The sequence below is a fragment of the Pipistrellus kuhlii genome, unplaced genomic scaffold (genome assembly GCF_014108245.1).
Source record: "Pipistrellus kuhlii isolate mPipKuh1 unplaced genomic scaffold, mPipKuh1.p scaffold_m20_p_8, whole genome shotgun sequence".
Taxonomy (NCBI): Eukaryota; Metazoa; Chordata; class Mammalia; order Chiroptera; family Vespertilionidae; genus Pipistrellus; species Pipistrellus kuhlii.
This window is the reverse complement of record NW_023425584.1, coordinates 60,794,355-60,815,379: the sequence shown is the minus strand read 5'-3', so window position 1 is coordinate 60,815,379 and position 21,025 is coordinate 60,794,355. Positions and strand designations below refer to the sequence as shown.

Sequence of the window (21,025 nt, the reverse complement as noted above, 5' to 3'; positions counted from 1 at the left end):
ATCAACTGACATGTAGATAGGGAGATTATCCTGGATTAAACTAGTATATATGGATCAAAGTAATCATAAGAGCCCTTTTCACTAAAAGAGAGAAGCAGAAGAATCAGAGTTAGAAAGAGGTGACATGAGAAAGATTTGACCAATCACCACAGGCTTCTAAGATGGAAGGGGCCACAAGCCAAGGACTGTACAGCAGCCTCTAGAAGCTGAAAAGGGGAAGGAAATAGATCCTCCACTAGAGCCTCCAGAGAACAACACAGCTCTGACTACACTTGGTTTTAGCTTAGTGAGACCCATTTTAGACTTCTGATTTTCAGAATCATAAGATAATACATTTGGATTGCGTTAAATCATAAATTTTGTGGTAATTTGCTACATTGGCATTAGGAAACAAATATAATTTATAAGAAATTACATGCAAATAAATAATACTGGCAAATAATATGTATAATTTCCCCCAAGTTTTCTTTAAAAAATCGAGGTGAAATTCATATATACAGTATATAATTATGTAATTTCCTAGTACCATATAGTACTGAAGTAGCATTTGGTTCAGGAAAATGTTGTGCAATTACCACCTCTAATTAAAACAAATAATGCCAGGTAATTATAACTATTAAAAATGGAAAGGTTACTTATAATAAATCCTAGTCATACATTTAATTCTGCATGCTTAAAAGTCAAACATTAGACATTTGTATTTGTCACCTAACTTGGGATCAATTTAACATTTACAAGGGAGTAATGTGGATAAAGTTGAATTAGAAAATATGGTATATGTCTTCTGAGTAATCAGGTGGATCTTAAGCAGAGATTGAAAGACTATAGAAAGGCTGACAGAGAAGTGTGTGTGTGGGAAAGGCAGCGATACATAGACGAATAGATCCAGAGTGACACACAGGGAAGGAGAAGAGAGAGAGATAAAGAAACAGAAATAGAAAAACAGCAAAAGAAAAACATATGGACAGAAAGATAGGAGAGAGACAGACAGACTAAGAGAATGAGACAGAAAATAGACAACACTAGAGAAAAGTACAAAAGAACAAACATGACAAAGAAAGAAGGAGAAAGGCAGTGAATTATTCAGAGAAACAAGGAGACACAGAAACAAAAGTGTTATTGTCATAGAAAGAAGTCAGAGAAGGAAAAAGTAGAGGAAGATAGAAGGGAAGATGATAGATGATAGATAAATGATAGATAGATAGATAGATAGATAGATAGATAGATAGATAGATAGATAGATTGTAGGAGACAATTTAAGATGGACATGACAATAGCTCCTTTCCCAAACTCACCACTCAGGCCTAGGGTGACACGAGTGAGGTCCACAAGACCTAGAAATGTTCCTCTGTCATTTTTGCCTCCTGGTGAATGAAGTAGGGATTTCCTTTTTCTGCTGGAATATGAGTAATAATAGTGTTAATGTAAGACAGTGGGCATGCTGTCAATTTTTCATCCTATTATGAGTAATTTTGCAATTGTTATAGGTCCATAACATCTTGAGAAGAATGAACTGATAATGAAATTCATTCTGAAGTACAGGTGGATGTCCCTGGTTTTTGACCTGGGTCCTCAGATCTACTAGTGTCCAATGAAGCATGCTTTCTACTTTATCAATGGTGTCTTTCTAATTTCTGAATGGATAGATAAGGAGTTATGCAATTGGACCAATTGATAACTATAAAAAATAGAACCACTAGCAGATGACAGAATGATTTTAGCTTATGAAGGTCTTCTCAGTGATCATCTGGCAATATAATCCTTATATTTTCTCTCAAATACTTTGTGTTTGCTATTGTTTTTAAATGAATAATGTGCTCAGTACTAATGGTGCAAACAAGTATGATTTGTTTTAAATCATTTAGTTTAATTATTTCATTTGATTTTACATTTTATTTCTTATTAGACTTTTCAGGTAAAGAATGTGAAGACTCTGAACTGGTTTCTCATTTGATGCCTGGGACCGAGAGCAGAACTGCTGTCTCCCCATTTGCTTGCCTGTCCAACATAACTGACCAAGATTTATTTGATGTTGATATGATAAATGATGTATGTAAATTTTGCTGTGCAACTTCCTTGTATCCTGTTTATCATTTAAGATAAATAATTTTATTGATTATAATTCTAGCTAAGAGTCCAGTAAAACACCACCATCTTATTCATATTCTAGAATGGTAGTTTTCACTGAAGTGTGGTGAGGGGAGACTTCTCTCTCTCTCTTTTGTATACATAAGTAGTTTTAAAATAGAAAAATTTATTTAGATAACAAAAATAATGTTGTTCTATCAGTTAATAATCATGTATGAATGATGTTACCTTACTTGTGTGAATCACTATAGCATAAGCACTTACCACTCCAGGTGGGAACCAGAGACTGGCAACATCAGTCTCACCTGCTAGAAATGAGGAGTATTGGGAGCTATCTTAGGACAATTAAGTTCAAAATACACATTAACATGAAACAGACTTGTACAGAGAACAGACGGATGGTTGCCAGAGGGAAGGGGGATTGGAGGACTGGGTGTAAAAAGTGAAGGGATGGAGAAATACAGATCGGAAGTTACAAAATAGTTATGGAGATATAAAGTATAACATAGGGAATGCAGTCAATAATAACTATGAACAGTGCCAGGTGGATTCTAGAAATATTGGGGGAACATTTTGTGAAGTATATAATTGTCTAACCACTATGCAGTACTCCTGAAACTAATACAAAATAATACTGAACATAATCTGTAATTGAAAAAAAATAATAGATGTTAAAAAATAGAATAAAACTCCCAAAACATCAGTGGTCTGCTATAAACTATTTGAGGCAGATTGTGTTTGCTTCACTTTTGTGATCCCTGCATCTAAAAATAGTGCTCAGTGAAGAGTAGAAAGTCAATACTTACATATTAAGCAATTTTATAGAGGAGAGAGAGAGAGAGAGAGAGAGAGAGAGAGAGAGAGAGAGAGAGAGAGAGAGAGAAACATACATAAATGATGAGAGAGAATTATTGATTGGCTGCCTCCTGTGTGCCTCACACTGGGGATCTAGCCTGCAACCCGGGCATATGCTCTGACTGGGAATCAAAACCATGACCTCCTGGTTCACAGGTCAATGCTCAACCACTGAGCCATGCTGGCCGGGCCTTATCAAGCACTTTAGTTTTTAAAATTGACACAAGAGCTGCTTTGTTTACTGCCCCATAAGATTGGAAGTGATGAGACTGCCGGTCCTACCTCCACCCCTGACAGCTTATCCATAGCATGTTAGTGGGAAATAAATTCCAAGGATATGTGAGCATATATATCCTTGGACAAAACCAGATACTTATATCCTGCAAGACAAAATAGGTGTGTGTGGGGGGAAAAAAGAGCAAGCACTATTATTGTTGTATGTAGCTATACCAATATAAGTTTGTAAGCTCGCAAATACCTTTTCAGAAAAAATTATTCAAAAAATAGTTGTAATATATTTCTGAGATGGTAAAAGTGGCTGTGTCACTTCAAATTCTGAATAAGTTAGATATATACTTTTTGTGATTTTAAAAATAGTTTTAATATTTTGAATATCGATGTTTTACTAATTTTATTTGGTTATTATGTTAAAGTTTGGAGAACTTTAAAACAATGAGCATTTGACAATATTTTATTAAAATATATTGGGCTGCTTCAGTTAGCTAGATGTTATGAATCACAATAATATATATATGCCTAAGTGACTGTCTCAACCAAAACAACCAAACGGACGACTAAATAGGCTGTGTAGGGTGACCAGACCAGTAGGGGAGTTAGTGAGGACCACCAAATGACTGAACAGCAGGCTGCATGGGACGACCAGGCCGGCAGGGGGACAGTTGGAGGCAACCAGGCTGGTGAGGTGCGGGGGGGTGGGGGGGTGGGGGTGGGTGTGTGTGCAATGAGGGGCAACCAGGCCAGTGGAGAGAAAGTTAGTAGTGACCAGGTCAGCGAGGGGCGGTGTAGTTTGGGGTAACCAGACAGGTAGGGGGGCAGTTGGGGGTTACTGGGCCAGTGGGGGGGGCGGGTAGGCAGTTAGGGGCAATCATGCAGGAATACAGGTGAGCAGTTAGAAGCCAGTGGTCCCAGATGTGAGAGGGATGTCAGACTACCAGTTTAGGACCAATCCCCAGTTTTAAACTGGCAGTTGGACATTCCCTGAGGAGTCCTGGATTGGAGAGAGTGCAGGCTGGGGTGAGGGGATCCCCCTCCCCCTCCATGCACAGATTTTGTGCACTGGTCCTCTAGTCAAATTTTATAATAGAATGAAGCATGTCTCTAAAGAAAATGCTAACAGCCTAAAATCTCTGCATTCCTCAGGCTATGTTACAAACCATTGATGTGAATGTTAAAAACATCCCTTTCCTTTGCTTGAGTAAATATGATAGGACTGGAAGGAAGTGTCCATTGAATGGTTATGTATTGAACTTCTATAAAAACCGTTCCCTGTCAGCTCTCACTTCGGATAACTGGTATGACTTTTTGTATCTTAACATCTTTATAGATATATGTGTGTTTGTGTAATTAATGTTTGTTGTGCTGCGGCATTGTAACTTATGAGGATAATTTTAAGATGCAGTGACTTAGGAAGAGTCATGAAGATGCATTTTACTTGGAACTATTTTAAAATGCTACTTATTATTGAGGGGAAATTCACATAACATAAAAATAACCATATGAAAGTGAACTATTTGGTAATATTTGATTCATTCGTAATGTTGTACATCAACCACCTCTATCTAACTGCTAAACATTTTCCTTAAACCAAGGGTATATAGTTGGATGATGTTTATTTTTTTATCCGTTCTTCCAGTCTTTTTCTTTTCATCAAATACTTAATTCATTTAAAATAATTACTGATGAGGAAGAACTTACTTTTCCATTTTTGTATTTGTTTCTTATGTCTTATACCTCTTTTGTTTCTATGGGATAGTTTCTGAAAATTTTATCAGTCAATGGGCACATTTTCTTTTTTCTGCTGATGCTTCAAAATTGGTTTTGAGAATTTTTGAGAACTGTACATTTTGAATTTTAAAACGTATTTCTGAAATTTTCTCTATTTTCAGCTTTTGTTGTTTTTGTTTCTATAATAGCTGCTCACAATAGCTATTGTTTTGCATCTTTTTAAGTCTGTATTCTTCATTGTGTGTGATCTCTGAAATCCTTATTTCTTTAGTTTGTATTCAGCTGGTGTTTTGATGAAGATGTTTTTGAACACAAGAAAAGGGGTTGAAGAGGAGGGAGGAAGAGGTGAAGGAGGGAGAAAATGAAGAAAAAATTTCTCCCAATTTTTGCAGTTTGTCTCCCATCCAAGTACTAACCAGGCCCGACCCTGCTTAGCTTCCGAGATCAGACGAGATCGGGCGTGTTCAGGGTGGTATGGCCGTAGACTGCAGTTTGTCTCTATGTTACCTATCAACACTTAGTTTATCGACAGTTCTGCCTCACCCTTCACTTCCTGCTTGCACTAATCTTAGAGACCAGAGGGTCTTCTCGGGTCTTTCCTGAGCATGCGTTCTGCCCTAGGTATGAGAATGGTTTTCTAAATGTATAATATACTGGTTACTCTCCCAGCTTTTTCTCACAGGCTTTCTTGACTAAGTCGTGTTGATCCAACTGTAATCGTTCGCCCTAGGCAGCTGCAGTGGTTCCTCTGACTTTCCATTTGTCCTTCCTGAGTTTCAGGCTAGGCAGAACAAAGACAAGCGCCTCACCTCAGTCCTTTACCCAGTTCCCAGACAGCTTAGAACAGACAGATGAACACATAAGGTAGCCCTGCTCCCCCTGCAATCAGGGGTCATAAGGTAGCTCTGCTCCCCCTGCAATCAGGGGTCAGGGCCTCATGGGAACACAGACTGCCCCTGTGCTGGAAGGATGGCGGGGAGAGGGCAAACAAAGACGCCACAGAGCTTTCCCCCACCTATTCTAACTCTTTTCATTATTTCAGTTAAACCTTTGACTATTTTCCAGAGTTGATTCTGACAGTTCATATCTATACATACATATATACATATATAATGGGTCCTTGGAGGTGCCTACTCTGCATTCTCAATGACATCTCTTATATTTGGCACTGTTTTGAACATGTGTGAAATACTTAAATTCGGTAATAATAATATGCTGATATATAAAAACTGACAAGTCATAATTTTTTTTTTTATAAAAATGATTAGCCTCTACTATAATAGTTTAGTCAATTTAGGAGTAAAATGAGCATAGTGAAATACTGGGTGCAAAGGACACAAACTCTTCTCTGCAGTCTTTCCATATCTGTTTCTATTTGTTGTGGAAAGGTCAGAATTGGGTAGTCATTTATTATTTTCTTATAGTAGATTGATAAGACACCAAAAAAACCCCCAAAAAACCCAAAACAATGTATTCTTTAAATGTTATTTTGTCTTTTTTCTCCCCCTAGGTTAAATATGGGAGATGCTTTTAATCTTATCAGGGATTTTGCACTTACTGTTCAGTCCATCAGGTAGAGTAAACATTTTTTTGCATTTAAAGATAATATAACCAGCTAAGTACCATTAAATAAAAATAACAGTGATAATAATTTAAACACTTAATCTTTTACAGGATTTCACTGAGTGAATTATGTGATGATGAAGATGACAATGTTGTGTTAGCATTTAAACAACTGAGTAAAGCATTCAATTCAATCTTAGGAAGAAAAGCAAAAGACTGAATATTTTACCCAAGTACTGTGCTCCTAGAAAACAGAAATGACCAAGAAATGTTCTTGCCCTTTTTGTGTGTCACGAAACGGTTTACTGCAAAGAACCACCCTTTCTTCTATGACATAGATTAGATTTACGGGTAACACCCTGTGTACCTATGACAATCCTCAACATTCCCTCCCAACTTCCATTCTTTGCCTCCTAAATGACTAGCTGGGCTGTTTTTCTCCTGCTGACAAAAACCTGCTTGATTGCCTTCACCAACTTAGTTAGGCTTCTTCCCTCCTCACGGGTCCTGAACCTTCATCTACCCTTAGGGCCTTCCTGAAAATCACCCAGATAAGCTATCCCTGATCAACTGTCCAATCTCAGAGCAACTATGACTGGGAAGATCAACCAAAGACATTCCCAGATCAGCACACATTCATGCCATTCCTTCCTACATGATTATTTCTAGGCTTGTTTTTCTATCCATAGAAATTAAAATTATTTCTGACTGACCTTGAGACCACCGAAAATCTCACAGGCAGAGTGTTTTTGTCTATTTCAATAGTCCTTCCTTTCCCTATTGCACTAGGCCTCTCCACTTGTTGTATTAATTGTGTTGTTTTTCCCTTCAAATATAGTCTCTCATCATTTAAGTCTGGATTTGTTTTTTATTCGATTTTCATTCTGCACTGATGAAATAAAATGTATTACTACCTAAAGTGTAGATTCCACAATTTATTGAACAACTTATTGAAAGATGTCCATTGAGGAAATTTTTTATTTAAGTATCTAAATTCTCACCAGCAATTCTAACAATTTTTTTTCTTTTAAGAATTTTAGTTTGTATAGTAGCTATGCCAACTGTCTTGAACAATTACTACTTTCAGCATGAACTGTAATGATATTATAAAAGATAGAAATGAAACTCAAGTTAAAATAATATAACATCATATACCATAGCAATAAGTTGAATTTTTTTTCATTTTATTTTTTCAACAGCTTATATTTGATATTATTTTGAATTCATTTCAGGTTTATAGCATAATGGTTTGACAATCATATACTTTACAAAGTGATCCTTCTGCTATTTCAAGTATTCACCTGACACCACACATAGTTATTACAATATTACTGATATATTCCCTGTGTTGCACTTTTCGTTTTATGTGACTGTGACTATTTGTAACTACCGATTTGTTCTTAATCCCTTTTACCTTTTTTACTCAGCCCCACAATCCTGCCCCCCTCCCTGGCAACCATCAGTCTGTTCTCTGTATCTATGAGCCTGTTACTATTTTGTTTGTGCATTTATTTTTGTTCTTTAGATTCCACTTAATAAGTGAGATCATATGTGTTTGTCTTTCTCTAACTGGCTTGTTTCACTTAGCATATTACCCTCTAGGTCCATCCATGCTGTAGCAAAAGGTAAGATTCCATCCTGTGGCTGAGTAATATTCCACTGCAAATCATGAGAGCGATGTCAGAAGTCTGAAATGCCCTATGTTGTACCCAGTCATTATATGCTAAATGTCTCATGTCATTCCTCCCATCAGACACTGGGTTCTGAGTACATCTTTCACTTCTCCTGAGACCAGTAGAAACATATCTATATGAAATGGGAAATAGACAACTAAAAAAAAATGTTGCATGTGGAGTAAAGCACTTCTATCTGTTTCACCTAGATTATTGCATGTATGTCCTCATTTTCCTTGGGTGACTTCATGAATCACTGCTGCCCATGATCTCAGTTTTTGTGTTTCCTCTTATGTTGGGAGCCTCTGTTGTGGGATTACCTCTGCTTTTATTCTAGGCTACCTTGTGGCATTAGTCTAGATTCTCCCCCAAATCTGACCTCAGTGAGTGTGTTTTTTTTTGTTGTTGTTGTTGCTTGCTGCTCCTAAGTTACTGGATGTTTAAACACATAAGAGATCAGGCTAAACTGGCACAAAGCATATAGTAATTTTCAAAAGACTTTGATGCTGATGTTAAGAAGTGAAAACAAAAAGCAATAAGCAAATGGTTGGTTAGGCACTAACATAAAAGAAAAATTAGCTAGAGATAAATTGCCTTTACCAGAATAATTATCAAATACACATACACACACACACATTCACACATTCACACTTATTTTTACATCAAGGTGTCTTGCACATCTTAGCCTGACAAGCGTATACCTGACTACATTATGCTGTATATATTACCTTTCTTTTCCTTTTATTTTTTGATCCTCATCTGAGGATATGTTTATTGATCTTAAAGAAGGAGAAAGGGAGAGAGAGAGAAACATCAATTCGTTTCTTCCCATATTACTCTGATCAGAGATCAAACCCATATACTTTTGGTGTATGGGACAGTGTTCCAACCAACTGAGGTACCTGGCCAGGGCCAGAGCACCTTTATTTGCTTTTAAAGATAGCTTTACATGTTCACTTTAGATTTATTGCATTTGTCCAAGGGTTTTGAAAATTCTTCTAAGGGCCACATATAATGTTTCCATGGGTCTCTCAAAGCATGCTAAGGGCAGCCATAAGCAGAATCTCTTGTATGAAATCAATGGTTCATATTTAAATAAAATCTAATTCATGTAATATTTTTTATTATTTCATTATACACAATTTAATAAATTGTTGATTTAGATAAGTAAAAATCTAGTCTCATAAATGTATCAATACAGTTTTCTTTGGCTTAGAATAATTTTAAAGATAGAAGAGGATATATGATTCTATAGCTTTGCTACAATGCTACTAATAATGCAAATTCATGACAAAATCTGTATTTGACGTGTCTATAAAGAGGCGTGCACAGTGCTCCAAAGCCTTCCCTTGATTTAGTAGTCTTCAGCATCCCCAGCACAGATGGCAAGCAGCGCTTTCTCATAGTGCCCTGAAGCAAAATTCTGAAAGAAATAATACATTTGAAATAAAATGTCACAATATTTCTAAACAGAAGCATAACTTCTCTGAACTACAGTATGAAAGACCCATGGGCTATTAATCTTTTCAAAATTATTTATTTTTTCATCTAAAGATTTAATATATCCTGAGAATTATTCCCAGTGGAAGTTGCTGAAAAATAATACCATGATCGATAGAATGGGGTTTATATAAAGTTGATTGAACCCTAATGTATATTTATAAGAAGAGTCACTTGAAGTGGAATTAAATCTTCTCAACTTTAGAAAGAAGTGTTCTAATATTGCTATAAATCTTGATAGTGTCTTGGGGGTGGGAGCAAATTGGCAATATGCCTTAAAAAGACTTCTAAATGTTAACATTAATTAATGAAGTAATCCTACTTCATGAAATCAATCCTAAGGGAATAATTATCAATTATTGATGAGCATAAAGATTTATGCTCTAATATTATATATGCTAGTAAGAACATTAAAAAGCAATATGCAATAATGCAGAGAGGTTCATATACTTAGCAAGTTATTCAATAAAAAATATTCTGAGTGGTAAAATATATTCATATTTATATATATTTTTAAAAAGGCAGAAAGCATCTAAAATTTTATTATGGTTATCTGTGGACAATTAGGGTAACTTATATTCTCTTTATGCCCTTCTATTATTTCTAAGTTATTCAAAAACAATGATAGTAAATAAATGGAATTCTAAAACCTATCTTTGTTAAGAATCAATCATCATATTAATGTTCTTTTATACAATGTCATGTAATTAAAAATTACTGCTTTAAACCAACATAGTAAAGTGGAATATTAATATGTAAATATTAGTAGATTTTCACGTGGCTGTAATTATTTCCAGTAAATGTATTATAATTGGTTTATTTAGTTCGGAAATGAGTTATGAGATGCATTTCTCAATGACAAATATGTATCATCACTAAAAATTTAGGGTTTGAAGGTGGTACAGGAAGAATTTTATCAAAGACCCAGGAATAAGATTTATCTCAACTGGTTTACCCAAACTGTTCCTCCTAAAAACCACTTTGGCTACTCAAGGGCCTATAAGGTATTCTGTTTTTGTGGTCTCTTGATCTTTGGGTTGTAGAGTTGCTTCTGGATCTCAGTTTCTATTAAAAAGCCATTCATGCAATTGAAAATTTCAGTGGAAACCACTGTGAACAAGGTAAGCATGTGGGAAATAGAATTTAAAATATATCCTCAGGGCCTGTGCTTACAATGTTCCACTGGTGCCATAGTAAAATTCTTTATACTATTTTTGTAAAAGGGATCAAACATTTTCATTTTCCATTGGGTACCTCAAATTACATAGGTGGTTCTATGTAGTATGATAATTCTTTGCTAGGTTTTATCAAAATCCAGGGTAAAGTTTAGACATATCAGAATGATAAAACTGGCTTGTTTACTTCTGAATCATTACTTCTTCCCTCTTCAAAAGCTAAAGGGATAGGAATGTATAGAATTTTACATATTAGCATTAAATTCCTCCAAATGACCATCTTTGCTGTCCTGCCTACTATGACAATAAGAGAGGACAGCAGAACTGATCTTAGAAACCTCTTCACAGTGTGGTCTTGTTGCAAAAATGTATTTTTCTCAAGGCTGATCGTACTTCAGTACTTCAGCTTTCAGCTCATAAAACACAATTACACAATTAGGAAATTAATGTTTTGCATGACTACATCAATGATGTTTGCTTAAAACATGTGAGAGAGGAATAAGATCTGTAAGTGATGTGGAGGGATTGCCTCAGTAAAGACTGCCTGATGTATTAATACTAAAGTCCATTATCCCTGTCAGTTTACTTAACTTTTTAGAGTCTAACATGAAGTTATTTAACTTAAAGCTCTTATTTTTAAGTTTCAAAAAGAATGAACGTGGGGTCAAAATAAATCACGTTTGGGAGACTTACTCTGAGCTCATGAAATAGGGATGTTCCATATCTCTCTTTGTACCGTTTCCTTATGGTCATCAGGTCAATTTCACTTCTCGCAATGAGAATTCTAATTAAAGTCTTATTGTGGAAACCAAAGTCCTAAAAGATACAGAAAAGGGAAGAAAAAAAATTAGAAAACAGTACCTTCCAGTTCATCTGTCTAACATAGACCCTTCCTCTTTTCTATAGCAATTTGCTCTTCTCCCTGTACCCCTCAACCATCCAGGGAGTGCCCTGGTCAGATTCAATTATAAAAATTAAAATGTCAGATACTTGAAATATTTGCTGATTTAAGCTCACATACTGAAATTTTTTTAAAAAATCAATATTTGTGTACTAATGTCAGAAAGAATACTGTTTTACAAGTAAATTTTAAATTGTCTCTTTAAATGGAGGAATGGTGACATCCAGTGGCCAGTCAGCATAAGCTAATATTTGATGTCTGAGTGTTTTAAGCACAGGTCCACTAACAAGCTTTACCTAATTTGAGGTGACTAAAATGAATGATCTAATCAAATTTCCATATTAACTCATATATCATTCACTGGAGGAAAACACAAAGATTTTATTTGGCTAACGGTCGTAAAAACAGCTTTTGACCAATATTTTACAATTAAGAGCCTCGTGTATAACAAATTTGATTACTTGATAAATATATTGATACAATCCCCCTGTTTATTTTCAAACTATTTGGGGGTACACATAACTTCCTTTTCACATTGCAACACACAGCAAGAGTGCAGTTTTTATTTAGCAGGAGAATAAGTAGCCCTCATTTGGGCTTAATTAGAGTCAATAATTGTCATTATGTTCCCATTTCAGGAATGTGCAATTTCTTATGGAGAGTTTGTAATGTTTTGACATTTTCTGTTCTCTGCCATATGTTTTGCACTTGCATATAAGTATGAGGTAAAGGTCTTTAGCAAGATATCATTGCTATCTAATACAAAAGCATTTTAACCCAACCTGGTGACTTAGTTGGATGGAGCATCATCGTTCTGTGCACATACCTAGGTTTTGGGTTGGCTCATACAAGAGGCAACCTCTCTCTTTCTCTCCCTCTCTCTTCCTAAAATCAACAAACATGTCCTTGGGTGAGGATTAAGGAAAACAGAACAAAGCATTTGGATTTACTAGTTTGTTCAGTTGCTGAGAAATGCTAAAGCACATGAAGAAGATAGGTCCCAAGGAACTGCATTTCTTAGCTTCCTCAATTTGATATAGAAAGCAGAGGATTATTTTTATTTGATGGGTATCATTTTGGTATATACTATAGTTTTCACTTGAACATATTATATTTGTTCATATTAAATGAGTATATTTGTATACAATTTTAAAAATTAAAATCAATATTTAAATAATGGAAGTAAAACTAGTAATTCGAGGAAGTAGACATGACTTGGGGAGAACATTTTTAAAGATGTGAGTCATACTTACATGGATTGCACTATGTAGTCTATAAGCAAAATAGGCTGGTTTGTCTCGAACACAGAGAACTACAAAAATCAGAGAGAAAAAAAAGAAAGTTTGAAAGTGACAATATATATTTTCTTCAAAATTTGAGAAACAATAAGCACATTTCCTCCCCCCCCCCCCCCCATTATGGTCTTGGAAAGGTCTTTGTGAGTCTATATAGGATCTGTCATTATATAGTGTATTGCAATTTCAACATTGAGATTAGTAGTAACCAATAAAAGTGTAACAAATATTATAATGATTAATTCAGATTTTCATTTATCTCTATCTCTTGTAACTCTCTTATTTCCTTCATAAAATGTGTCCTCTTTATCTGAAAATTAATAGAGCTTCAAAAAGACCCAGGTTACCACCACTGTTATAGATTTTTATTACTGTAGAACTCAATGTGACATAGCCCCTTGCAAGTGGTTCATCTTCCTGATCACTATTTTTAGGGTATATATTTGTGAATAGATCTAAAATCTCTCAAAAAGAAACTATATGGACAATAGCTGGTCTACACCAGTGTTAGAAATCATTTCATCCAAATCATGATGGCATTAGAACAGCCTAGAGTCTAGTCAACAGTAGTCCCTGATGAAAGTCAGTTGATGATTATAGACATTCAATATTGTTTATTTGAGTAAATTAATTAAAAAAGGAATGAGTAAAGTATGTAAGTCTATAATTTCTTTGCAAAATAAATAGAATCCTGCTAGAATGTAAGTGTCTTAAGGACAGGAGCTTTTGTTTTTGTTGTTTTATTGTCCCATCTGCAGTGCCTAAATCAATGACCAGAATAGTAAATAATCAATATGAATGAATGAAGCAGTTAAATTGTTTTGTTTTTTCTAATGTTCACTGTTTCCTGTCTCATGCCCACTGCTTTGTGTTGTTGTTTTGTTTTTTTGTGTGTGTTTATTTTATTTTTAAAATGTATTAATTAAATTTTTTATTGTTTAAATATTCCATATAGTATTACTTATGTATTGCATCTGTCTCCTTTTTCCTTTTTCCTCCACTGACCTCTCCCTGGCCACCCTTTCCCCTCCCGCCCCCGCACATGCCCTTAGCCCCCTAATGTCTGTGTCCATTGGTTATGCCAATATGCATGCATCCAAGTCCTTTGGTTGATCTCCTACCCTCCACTCCCCTGCCTTCCCTCTGAAGTTTGATGGTCTATTCAGTGTTTCTCTGTCTCTGGATCTATTTTTGTTAATCAATTTATATTGTTTATTATATTCCACAAATGAGATCGTGTGATATTTATATCTCTCTAACTGGTTTATTTCGCTTAGCATAATGCTCTCCAGGTCCACCCATGCTGTTGCAAATGGTAAGGGTTCTTTATTTTTTTACTTTGTTTGCGGCTGCAGTCTAGTGGACAGAGAACTCTATCTTGAGATTCAGATGGCATGGGTTCTAGTTAGATCTTGATTGCTAATTAGTTGATATACTTTGGAGTAGTTGCTTAACCTCCTTAGGCTTTGTATGCAAAATTAGGAGTTTTGATGTAAGTATGGAATTATTATATTAAAAATGTACTGAAATATATGCACTTTATTCTCAGGAAAATACACAAGTATTCATTTTTTTGTATACTATTTTAAAGATTTCATAGAGACCACCAAACCTTTTTTTATGGAACCCTAGCTTAAAATTTCTTAAAATTCTGTTATTTTTCAGCCTCCATGCGTATGTCTTTGTCACTTTAGGGATGGAAAAATCACAATAGTCATCTGTTCAACAAATGTCTGAGTATTTAATGTTTGCCTACTAAAAGCAACATATCAAAACGACTCCTCATTGGTAGTCTTTGAATGTGTGCTCTCAATTCACAGCACAGCACAGAGGAAAGCATGGGAAGTTAATAGTAGTTTTTATGGGTAGTTACTACTGTTTCTCCTTTACATAGGGATAATTTTATTTACTTAGGCAGAAGCAGAAAGTATACTCCTTCACTGTAGCCTGAAGAAACCACCACTAAAGGAACATCTTGGAAAATCTTTTTCTATAGTAAGACTTTTCCCTAAAGGCATACATTTATTAGATGTGATAACAAAACACTCTTTTCCTCATGCAGAAAAAGAGCCCATCTTGCTAGCATTAATCTGCTTTTTAACAAGGGAATGGGAAACAAATGAATTTAAAGGTGTGATATCCCAATTATCTGAGAGAGAGAGAGAGAGAGAGAGAGAGAGAGAGAGAGAGAGAGAGAGAGAGAGAGAGAGAGAGAGAGAGAGAGAGAGAGAGAGAGAGAGTGAGAGAGGGAGAAAACATTTGAGAATCCAATGTTTCCTTGTATGGAAGTTGAGCCAGCTATTAGGGAAGTGCATTCATTCATTAAAGTGGTCAGTGTGCCAGTTTAGTGCATTGAATCTGTAGCTGATGTACTTTGCCTCTATAAAGTTGCCATTCCTTCTAAATAATTAAATTTAGGAGAAAGTGACTCAACCAATAGCTTACTCTAACATAAATAGCTTACTTTAACATAAATGCTTCTTTAACATAATCAGAGCCAATCAGCATTGGTAGTGGAATAAAAGGCCTGCCATACACTAACTAAATTATTACTTACCTATGGCAACTAGAAGCTCTTGAAAGTATCCATCATAACATTCATTAATGGCATCCACGATGTCTTGTCCAGAAATATTTTGAAATTCCTGGAACACTTTAACAAATTGATATAATTCAATAGAAATATTATAGATTTGCAAATATACATTTAAAATACAAATATTGATTACATTACACAGGGAAGGCAAACAAAATATAGGGGTGGAAGTTGGGTTGAAGTAAATCACCTTTTAATTTTTTTAAAATATATTTCTGTATGTATTATATAGGTAAGAAAACATAAAAGAATTTAAAAAAATAAGAGAAACACAAAGGTACAGCGATTTGGGGAAAGTCAAAGTGCAAACTAATCTGAATGCAACTTTTAGATCAATACAGCAGCTTCACATAATTCATGATGTCCATAGTAATGATCTTGACTCACAATGGGCTGATTAAATTATGTTCACTATGGGGGTAGGGGGTATGGCAATAAGGACACATACAAAATACCTTAATCAATAAAGGAAAAAAGTAAAATAAAGAGATGTTTTTTAAAGGTTCATTATTTAAAGATTATATTCAGTTATTGAAAAAAATAAAATTATAGGGTAACTTTATTTCTTTAGTAATGTCTTTAGGTGAAGCATGTCTGTATAAACACAATTTCAAATCAGTACCTTTGAGATAATTAACTGGTTTTCTTCTATTTATATGTAACAGTTCCCCCACTACCATTTTTTTTTCCACTTTAACTACTTGCTTTCTATTATATAATCAGTTAAGTATTTGAAAAGAAGCCTGATTACTAATTACCCAGCCACAGCTGCTGGTAACTCTTGTTGCACAGGATCACTTGTAGCATGGTTTTGTGTTCCCCTGTCTTCTGCTGACAGGCTTCCCACAGGACCTGAAACATCAGATGTGCAGGAAGTAGCACCGGAACCTCCCCAAGCCAGACCAGTTTAATAACCAATGGTTCTTGACAGTCATTCGGAGAGCTGATTCTACTTACTATTGCATCCTGAGCAGCCATGGCAGGGTCTGTGTAACCTTCCTGTCTGCTTCCCTGTAAAGTAAGCATGGGTTTTCCTTTGTTAACTGTTCTTAATTGACAATTCATATAGAATTATTGGAATGAAACCTTTGAATTGCAAACACACTGGTAATTCCTAAGAAAGTTCTATCGTTATTTACAGTTAGCCTTGTCTTCCTTGAATACTTTATGAATTTTTTTTTTTGTTAAAATGTGGGTACTTTTTGTTTTTCTTTGCAGTAATGGTAATATTTCAAAGATGTTGAAGTGTTTGTTACTTTCTGTGCACTATCTTCTCTGCCATAAAAAAGAGCATCCAGTGCCTAGCCGTGGGTGGTAGAGATGAGATTTAACATTGTTAGAGTGAAAATGCACAGAGGAAGAAGGAGTTAACATTAGGTCTCCAACACATGAGTAAGATATATGCAACAATAAAATAACCATGAAATCTAGATTTGATGGAGTGCCAATATTTTGTGATTTGTTTTCCCCCCATCTCTTCATTATATAAAGAACAGACATGGCCAAGTTGATTTAAGGTATGTGCATTTCAAAATAGGATGACCCTATGCAGGACCCTCTGGTCACTGAGTAATATGCAGGCAAGAGAGATAGGTTATCAGTTTATTTAACCTTTCATTTGGTTTGAGATCCAGAGAAAAGGCTTTTTCTTTCTTTTTTCTGGGGACACTGTTGCTCTCCTGTTGCCAAGACATCTCATAATCCACACTCACCTCTCCACCAAGTGCCTTCTTAAAGAGAAAGAGAAAGGAGGGCTGGAAATCTGACAGCTGAATGTTTAACTCAGTAAACATATAAATGCTATTGAACATATACTCTCACATTGACTATTCCACATAGTCTATATATTAAATTTCCGTATTAGATTAAATATTGGTTCTTCCCCCTTGCGAATCAAAAATTGAGGGCAAATGGGAAAGATCAAATCATTCCAAGTGAAATTTTCTTGTGAGTACATGTGTAGCCTTGGAAATTTAGTATGTTTAAATCATAACTCAGAAGTTGTGTATGTGTGTCATCTAGCGGAGTATAGATAAAGAAAAACTTACCGAGCTTGTCAGACACATTACGATATCAGGTGCTTTGTAATTCTTATTTTAAAAATCTGTATACTTACCTAAAAAAAACAGTGCTTTATACATAGATAAGCAAGAAATAGAAGACAACATTTAAAGTGAACATACTTTCATTGATTAGTAAGATATGGATGTTATGTTATCTTCAAGTTACCACAGTGCTCAGAGCACTTGAAGGAGACTGATAGAGTAAAAGGATGTGAATAGGTTTGTGATTTAGTGTTTGCCACCAATGCAGAATCAATCTGATGTCACATAAAAAACAGCCTAAGATGTAAATGCCAGATAAATAGAATAAATGAGTACAGAATTTGGATTGGGGCAACATAAAAACGTGAAAGGAAATTTGAAATAAAGGGGATTAAAATATAGCTGAGAATACTTGGAGCAGGTACGCTGACTACAAATGATCACTGGAGGCTCTGGGCAATGACATCCCCTAAGGCCTCACTGTACAAGTCTGAGAAACTGTCACAAGGAGGATCCTGACAGCCACGATAAGGAGTAAGCTTCCAGTTGGCTAGTTTCCATGCTCTCTCTGTGAAAACATTTATCATCTCCAGTGTGCTTTGCATATATTGATTAATTAATCTCCTAGTGACTCATTTTTCATTATTTGACAGATAATTAGATCTCCTGTAAATCTGGTTTAATAAAAGCACACAGAAAGTATTATGAGCCCAGTTTAATGATTGGCATTAGTTTTCAAGAGGAACGTTTTCTGGCTGAGTTATCACTTTGTTAGAAATAGCCCTGAGGGAAAATACTCTATAGATTCAGTGGAAGATCTTCTCTCCCAGAAAATATGACAGGGATTTTCTGGACTTCCCATTGCATGAACACCTTAGGCTTCAGTGCTCTGATTCCCTCCATCTCTGTTAATCCACAAAAAGAGGTGTGTCTTAATTTTCAGGATGTGAAAAAAGGTGAAAGCCATGGACAGTCTTTTCTCTGATTTTGAAAGTCACTATGCAACCAAAACCGGTTTGGCTCAGTGGATAGGGCGTCTGCCTGCTGACTAAAAGGTCCCAGGTTCAATTCCGGTCAACGGCATGTACCTTGGTTGCGGGCACATCCACAGTAGGTGGTGTGCAAGAGGCAGCTGATCGATGTTTCTCTCTCATCGATGTTTCTAACTCTCTATCCCTCTCTCTTCCTCTCTGTAAAAAAATCAATAAAATATAAAAAATAAAAAAAGAAGAAAGTCACTATGCAGATGAAGGAAGAGAATGTAATATTAATAATTGAAGAAATTTACAATATTTGTTTTTAAAAATATATATATATTATATTGATTTTTTACAGAGAGGAAGAGAGAGGGATAGAGAGTTAGAAACATCGATGAGAGAGAATCATTGATCAGCTGCCTCCTGCACACCTCCTACTGGGGATGTGCCCGCAACCAAGGTACATACATGTCTTTGACCGGAATCAAACCTGGGACCTTTCAGTCTGCAGGCCGATGCTCTATCCATTGAACCAAACCGGTTTCGGCGAGAAATTTACAATATTTGTATTAGGAGGGCATTGCAGGAAGAATGGGTTCACATCCCTTAATTTACAGAGTGAATTTCTCTAATCTGAATCACAAAAGGTTAAATCATAAATCCAAGGACATACAGCGAAATTATAACAGAGCCAGAGAAACAGATATCTAATACATACCTTATTGTTTTACAGAGATGATAGATAGATGATAGATAGACAGGCAGATAGGGACTGAGAGAATAATAATCCTAACAAGAAGGTTGAAGAGATACAGTTTCATGGCAGCACCCATCAATTATCTGATTGAAACTTATCAGCTCTAAATTTCACACCCCTTTAAGAATGAACTCCATTTTCTTTTTGTAAAATATTTAGATAGATTCTCTGTGAAATGGTGTACCCCACAGACAGTGGTCAGGAGAAGGGATGAACTTTCTCAGTTTCCTAATTCACTTTATATCTTCTTCCAATCTTTTCAATATACTGAGTCAAATCATAAATCAGGAGTTCCAAATTGAAGAGCCAGTGAAATATCTTCAAAATATTTTAAATTTAAGATAAATTATACATTTTCTAAGAAGTATGAATTATCATGAACTTTTGATTTCCAAAAAAGATGAATATTAAGGGTGATTATATGAAGATACCTATTTTCATGCTTTTTTACTTCTATTTTCTATTATGAGTAAAATAATTTCTATTAAATATACATTTTATATATGTAAAGTACATTTTAAATTTTAAAGAAAATGCAAAACCTTATAAGTATATAATCTTTAAGTAAACTTCATTAATTTTCTTGGCTTCTGATGAAATCTAGGTCACTAACCTCGTTTATATATTCTGTTGTGATAGGAACATTTTATTACACTGAAAAGCTATTTAAATGTTAAACACACACACACACACACACATACACACACGCACACACACAAAATTTAAACTCTAGAAATTGAACTTAAGAAGTTATACTTTATCCTGTAAAGTTTTAATACAAATTAGGTAAAACCAAGTGCTGAAATAAATTATTGTGTCTTATTTTAAAATACATGTGTCTATATAGATAATACTGTTACATATACAGATAAAGATACTTATAGACCCTATAATAATAAAGCATTATTGTTTAATTTCAGGGAAAAGTAACTGCAATTACGAATAAGATTGACTTCTCTATTATATCAAGAGAAAATATTATTCCATTGTTTTTCCCTCTTCTGATTTATTTTCTCTCATGTCTAATTTTTAGAAGTGTTTTTTCACCCTGAAATATAAGAATGTTTGCTTTATAAAAATACACTGTGATCCTGACTCTTAGATGTCAGTTACTTTTAGGTGGTTTATAGCTCAATCTTTAAGGAGTGAAGAGATTCTATCTAAGAGGTTATTTGTGCATTGGTCATTGACATTTTACCACATAGAAGTAGAACTGGAGTGCAATCAAGTGGGGTTGGAGGTTAATTAAAGTGAACCATGGAGGTACATTGTGCTAACGTCTGTTTTCATATTAGCCCTCGCATGTAGGGAACGTATAATGTTGGACAGGCCATTCAACCTCCCTAGGGCTTTAGTCTCCTCATCTCTCAATGGAACAGTTATAGCCAGTTGGGTTCCCTGGGAAAGTGGCTCTGAGCTGGAGATCAGCATGCTCTTGTTTATTATGGAATGTGTTTGGGATCAACAGAGATAGAAGGGAGAGAAAGGAAGCAGAATTTGGCAGAAGGAGAAGCTGGACCTTGATACAGTAGTCTATGTAGCTCTGATACAGTAGGCCTAAAAAATATTTTTTTTCTTTTGGAAAACATATTTTTCTTCAATAAGTAAAATACATTTCTATGTGGATATAAAGAA

General features: G+C 35.1%; 2 protein-coding genes across 3 annotated transcripts in view; one reads left to right on the top strand and one right to left on the bottom strand.

Annotated features, from left to right (window-relative positions):
* The window catches only part of LOC118711448 (probable ATP-dependent RNA helicase DDX60), a 74,834-nt gene extending 67,437 nt beyond the window's left edge, over nt 1-7,397 (top strand). Inside the window, exons 35-38 of one of the 2 annotated variants that reach the window (XM_045576597.1) lie at nt 1,907-2,049; nt 4,324-4,475; nt 6,419-6,481; nt 6,583-7,397. In XM_045576597.1, coding sequence (XP_045432553.1) covers nt 1,907-2,049; nt 4,324-4,475; nt 6,419-6,481; nt 6,583-6,691 — 467 coding nt within the window. In that variant the 3' untranslated portion in view covers nt 6,692-7,397. The remainder of the gene's footprint in view (nt 1-1,906; nt 2,050-4,323; nt 4,476-6,418; nt 6,482-6,582) is intronic. The other variant, XM_036424537.2, reaches the window with a different exon arrangement.
* A 1,864-nt stretch (nt 7,398-9,261) lies between these two features.
* ANXA10 (annexin A10) overlaps nt 9,262-21,025 on the bottom strand; it is a 60,473-nt gene continuing 48,709 nt past the window's right edge. The window contains exons 7-12 of the mRNA XM_045576457.1: nt 16,569-16,622; nt 16,370-16,463; nt 15,573-15,668; nt 12,974-13,032; nt 11,513-11,635; nt 9,262-9,567 (exon numbers count right to left, since the gene is read on the bottom strand). Of these exons, the coding sequence (XP_045432413.1) occupies nt 9,499-9,567; nt 11,513-11,635; nt 12,974-13,032; nt 15,573-15,668; nt 16,370-16,463; nt 16,569-16,622 (495 nt within the window). The 3' untranslated portion in view covers nt 9,262-9,498. The remainder of the gene's footprint in view (nt 9,568-11,512; nt 11,636-12,973; nt 13,033-15,572; nt 15,669-16,369; nt 16,464-16,568; nt 16,623-21,025) is intronic.